Source organism: Cibotium barometz, chromosome 61, assembly GCF_041138505.1.
Source record: "Cibotium barometz isolate CiBa-2024 chromosome 61, ASM4113850v1, whole genome shotgun sequence".
Classification (NCBI taxonomy): domain Eukaryota; kingdom Viridiplantae; phylum Streptophyta; class Polypodiopsida; order Cyatheales; family Cibotiaceae; genus Cibotium; species Cibotium barometz.
In genome coordinates this window covers 11,459,739-11,465,015 of record NC_141106.1, presented here as the reverse complement: position 1 = coordinate 11,465,015, position 5,277 = coordinate 11,459,739, and the positions used below count along the sequence as shown (strand labels likewise).

The 5,277-nt window shown below is 39.2% G+C and overlaps 1 protein-coding gene across 1 annotated transcript; it reads left to right on the top strand.

Annotated features, from left to right (window-relative positions):
* The first annotated feature begins 278 nt into the window (after positions 1 to 278).
* LOC147604546 (uncharacterized) lies at positions 279 to 990 on the top strand. The gene has a single exon (XM_086794847.1). The coding sequence runs from the start codon at positions 313 to 315 to the stop codon at positions 772 to 774; it is 462 nt and encodes a 153-aa protein (XP_086650973.1). The 5' UTR covers positions 279 to 312; the 3' UTR covers positions 775 to 990.
* The last annotated feature ends 4,287 nt before the right edge of the window (positions 991 to 5,277 follow it).

Sequence of the window (5,277 nt, the reverse complement as noted above, 5' to 3'; positions counted from 1 at the left end):
GAGAGCTTGCTATACATGACCATAGCTTGTTGAAGTGGAGATTGGAGCGTGTAGCATGTGGATGATAAAGGGAGTGGTTGACATTAAGTTGGCATTAATACACTCCTTAGATTAGCGAAGCACAAACTTTATACATGCTCAACAAATTGTTGGAAGCAAAGTTAGAAGATACCGCGTTGTGTTGATACTCTTGGGATAACGTATTAGTTAAAGGCAAACAAGGCCGCTATATACATAAGGAACAAGAAGGGAGAGCCTTAGTAGCATCAATTAATTTGTCTTGGTGAGCACATTTTCAAAGCAGATTGATAAATGAATCTAGGGCGGAGGCCTGCGTTCCCGAGGCCACGAGCGGCGGCTAGCGCAAAGGTCGATGAAGTGCAAGCGGACGCGGAGAGGCTGCGGGGGAAGTGCAAGGAGTTAGAGCGGAGGCTCCAGGAGATGGAAACGGCGTTGCAGGCGAAGCGTGAGGAGGCCGATCACGTGAAGGAAGAGTTGGAGAAGAAGGTGGCGGCGCTGCAAGGCGGACTGCGGGAGGTGGAGAGGAAGCAGGTGGAGATGGAGAAGGCCCTGCAAGACGAGACCGCCCGCATGCTGGAGGAGGTCCGCCAGAAGCTCGAAGAGGTGGAGAAGATGCGCGCCGAAAGGCTCGCCCAACTCCAGCTCAAAATGGAGGAGAAACAGCGCGCCATCTCCCGCCTCCATGAAGAGGCCAAGGCCGCCCTTGCCAACGTCTCTAAAGCTGTGGCTTCCTCCTACACGGAAAGCCTCTAAAAGAGCTGTGGCCTCTTCCATGTTATGTCCTATGGTTTTCTAGGTGTCCATCCCTTACCACCTTCATCCCATCCTTATTTTGATCCCAATCCTTATTAAAAAATAATCCTTCCACATTTTATATGTTGCAGAAACACTCTATGGCTTCTCTATGTGCATCCATCCCTCACTATCCTTTTCAACACCCATATGTCAACAATCACCATCTTGATAGTCTTCTGATGTTAAGGCTTCTGTATCATCATTGAACGATTGAAATGCTGGTGTATCCATCCCTTACTATCCTTATCCCTCAAAGGTTTGAATGTGGGTGCAACCATACTTACCAAGTTAATCACCATTTGATATTCTCTTGTTATTGATGCTAAATCATACAATGTTCCACAAATCTTGATGTGATGCTTGTGCTACCAATCACCAATTTTTTGAGGCATTTATTTCTTGTGGAAGCTTGTTTTTTAAAACATCCCTACTGCAAGCACTAAGAAGATAAAAATGTAACGATTCTTGCACAAAATTTAATTTTAAAAATTGGGGTAGAATGGGGGAGATTAATCTTCCCCATTGTGCCCCAAATTTTTGTACCCTTTTTTTTGTTTCACAGTTGAGAATGCAGTTATATTTTGCATTTATAACACAAAACATAAATACGGTCAGTATGGAGCCCAACCATGGATCCATTGTCACGTTACCTACTGCATTAATAATCACAAAACTTGATTTTGTCAATCTCTAACTCCTTTGATTTCTTCACAGATAGAAACACATCTATACCCCCTATTTCTTGCACTGTGCACCTCTTCCTACCTCAATGCAAAGACAAAGAGATATCACACAGAGTTAGCACATAAATATCCCTACTACATGTGACATGACTTTTTAGATGAGCTTAGTACAAGTCCATACTTAATGGGAGTGTCTCTAATGGGATTGCCTTATGGATGTAAACTTACTCTAATGATTCTATTCAAATCTTTCCTTGATAGTACATGGGACTTTCCAAAGTAGTGAAGTGGTGGTGAAGCATCAAGGAGCGAACACTGTTGAGATATCAAGCTCATCTAGTGAGGCGGTGGACACTGATGACCCGCCTGGGGGATAGGCCCCACACTTACACCACTGGCATGGTTGGTGAGATCATGGGTGATATGCGGCCAGTGGGATGACAGGCTGTGTGACAGCCATTCTAGAGACTGGCATAGTTATAGCGCGAGCTCATTTAGTTGGGTTCACACTATAGAGAACCCTAGTATGTATTTGGTTGAGTACCTTTTCATATTTGGTGTACTCTTATCTTTGTATATGGTGTGTTGAGTGTTGTGTGAAGAAGAAGAAGATTTTCAGCCTCTCACCTTGTGTGTTCTCTTTTAGGATTTTGTGAGTGTGTGTGTGCTTGCAAGAGTTCAAGCTCTCTTCTCCCCTACATCTTTTCATGGTATCAAAGCCTAGTTTCATGCTAAGGGCTGAGCTGCAAGCAAGAGAAGCACAGGAAGCGGTACGAGAATAAGAGCTTCATCTACTCTTTCCTATTTGTGTTGGCGACTACACCCTTGTCGGGAGCTCTACGAGAGGCACCGGCAAACGATCTCTGATTGAGGAGCCTTCTTCACGGGAGTAAAGCTATAGGGCAACTATATTATCCTATTGGGCAACATTTTTTGTGCTGAAAACGCGTTTCGGGTACGTTAGGACCTCCGTTTTTTAGAAAGCAGGCAATTTTGAGCACTGCGGGTAAGTCATCGATTCTATGCAGAACTCTGTTTTAAGAACTGTAGGAAGACAGATTGGTTGTGCAGACATTGTGTGTGCTGCAAGGAGGTCAATAGTTGCCATTGGGTGTATGTATGCACATTGAGGTCACTGGTTGTGACATTTGAGTCTAGTACAGTATCGCTGCAGAAAATACAGCAGTTTATGCAGGACAAACCAGAGTGCTGTTTCTGGTAAATTTGTGTGTCTGGCAAGATGTCAAATGATGGCATAAACCAGATTGTTGCTGAGAAGCTTGATAAGAACAACTTCCATGCTTGGAGGTTCAAGATGACAAATTTCCTGATGGGAAAGGGTTATTGGGACTAAATAGAAGGTGAGCATGAAGAGGCACCGGAGATATCGGAGATCAATCTGACTGCTGCAGATGTGAAAGACTTCAAGGATTGGAACCAAGGAGCCAGCAAAGTTATGTATTGGCTCTCCTATCAGTATACAGGACACCAAGTTGGCTGCAATGCAAAGTGAATATGATGCTATAATGAAGAATGGTACATGGTCTTTGTGTGATTTGCCTATTGGTAAAAAGGTCATTGGATGTAAGTGGGTTTTTAAGTTGAAACGAAAGCCAGATGGTAGTGTTGATCACTATAAGGCTAGACTTGTTGCAAAGGGTTATGCTCAAGAAAAGGGCATTGATTTTGATGAGACCTTTTCTCCCACTTGTCGTATGACTACCATTCGTAGCATTTGTGCATTGGCAGCTCATAATGGTTGGAATGTACATTAGTTGGACATAAAGACTGCATTCTTAAATGGAGATTTGCATGAGGAGGTGTATGTTTCGCAGCCTCGTGGTTTTGTTCAAAGAGGGTAGGAAAACAAAATGTGCAGGTTGAAAAAGGCTTTATATGGTTTAAAGCAAGCTCCACGAGCTTGGTATGAAAAGATACATGCATATTTGACTGTATATGGTTTTCAGAATAGTCCAACAGAAAGCACTTTCTATGTTAAACGTGTGGATGATGTACATCTAATCTGTAAGATTCCTCCCCAGCCTCTCAAGATATCCAGCATAATGTAAGATTCCTTCCCAGCCTCTCAAGATATCCAGCATCTTTCCCTGTAATCAATCCCCTCTTCAGAAATATAAAAGATCTTATTTCTAACTGTTTTAACCTAGAGAGAAAATATTCTAGAGAGAGAATATTCAGATTTTGAATATTTTTAGATAAAAAAATTTCTCATATTATTAAAATGAATTTCCCTGAAACAGAAATTCAAAAAGAACTTTCCAATGTGCAATTGGAATAAATTGGAAATGGGTATAAAGGACCTTAGCCTAAGGGCCTAGATTTTCAGAAATTTTTGGATTATGGTCCAATTAAGGTTCCTATGGGCCAATAAGATCAATCCATGTGTGGGGAGGAGATAAATCCAATTTGTAAAAGAAATTATCCAAAAATGAGTAAATGCTCACATAAGATGAAGAGTTGACTATGTACAAGATTTATTAGTAAGAAACTATGAGTAATATCAAAAATATGAGATATTTTGGGTATAATGATTCCATTTTGACACATATGTAAGAAGGGGAGTCCCTTCAATGCTCACATAAGATGAAGAGTTGAATATGTACAAGGTTTATTAGTAAGAAACTATGAGTAATATAAAAAATATGAGATATTTTGGGTATAATGATTCCATTTTGACACATATGTAAGGAAGGGGAGTCCCTTTAATGAGATGCATATTTCACATGCTTGAATGAGTTTTAAACTCAAAGATAATGTGATATCTTTATCTCTCCTCTCTCTTGAACCAAACCAAATCAAAAAATGGAACCAAACCAAATCAAAAAATGAAACCAAACCAAATAAAAAAGAAACCAAACAAGGTCTAAATCTAGTCCAAATTCAACCAAACTGAATCTGAAAAATTCTAGAAATCAATTAGCCTTGGTTAGAGCCTCCCTCTCCTATAAATAGAACATGAGTCCTTTGAAAAAAATAGGAGAATTTTACTATACTAGAGTTATGCTGAAATAATGCTAATTTCTACTATTCTCTAAAATTCTCTCCAAATTGAAGAAATTGGAGCTTCCCTCTTTCTTCAATCCCCATTGGTGGCTCCATCAACATACTAAACCAATTGATTGGTTGGGGGCCTCTACCGTGAACAAAGAATCAAGCAATTTGTAAGGTAATTGGTGAATTTTGATCTTTTCTATAATTTCTCAATCCTCTCAAGCTTGATAAGCTTAATTGGAATGGTTTTTGAATGCTATTGAAGTTAATTGATGAATGGTAGTGAAGAATTACATAAGTTGATGAATGCTATTGAAGTTAATTGATTAATGATAGTAAAGAATTACATAAATTTTCATTTATGCTTAATTCTAATGATTTTTATGTAATTTCTCTCTCTCACTCAAGAAATGGTCATACTCATGACCCATTCTCAATCCAAATGAAGCTTTTCATAAAGCTTTTCCTTAATCCAAGATTAATCTATGCTTGAGGCCAAATTAATGGCTTTTTTCTATGCTTTTAGTTTATGTATATTGATGATTCAATCCATTATGGGTTAATGATCCAATTAGGGATCATTCTAATCATTCTCTTAATGATAAGCTTTATCTTTTAAAATAATTGAGATTTATCAATCATAGTAGCGGAGCTATGGCAAAATTTTTACAAAAATTACACATAAAATAATTTCATTCAAAGCATGATAAGAGGACTTCCTACCATATTCTACGAATTATTATCCTAGATTAATTAAAAGAATATC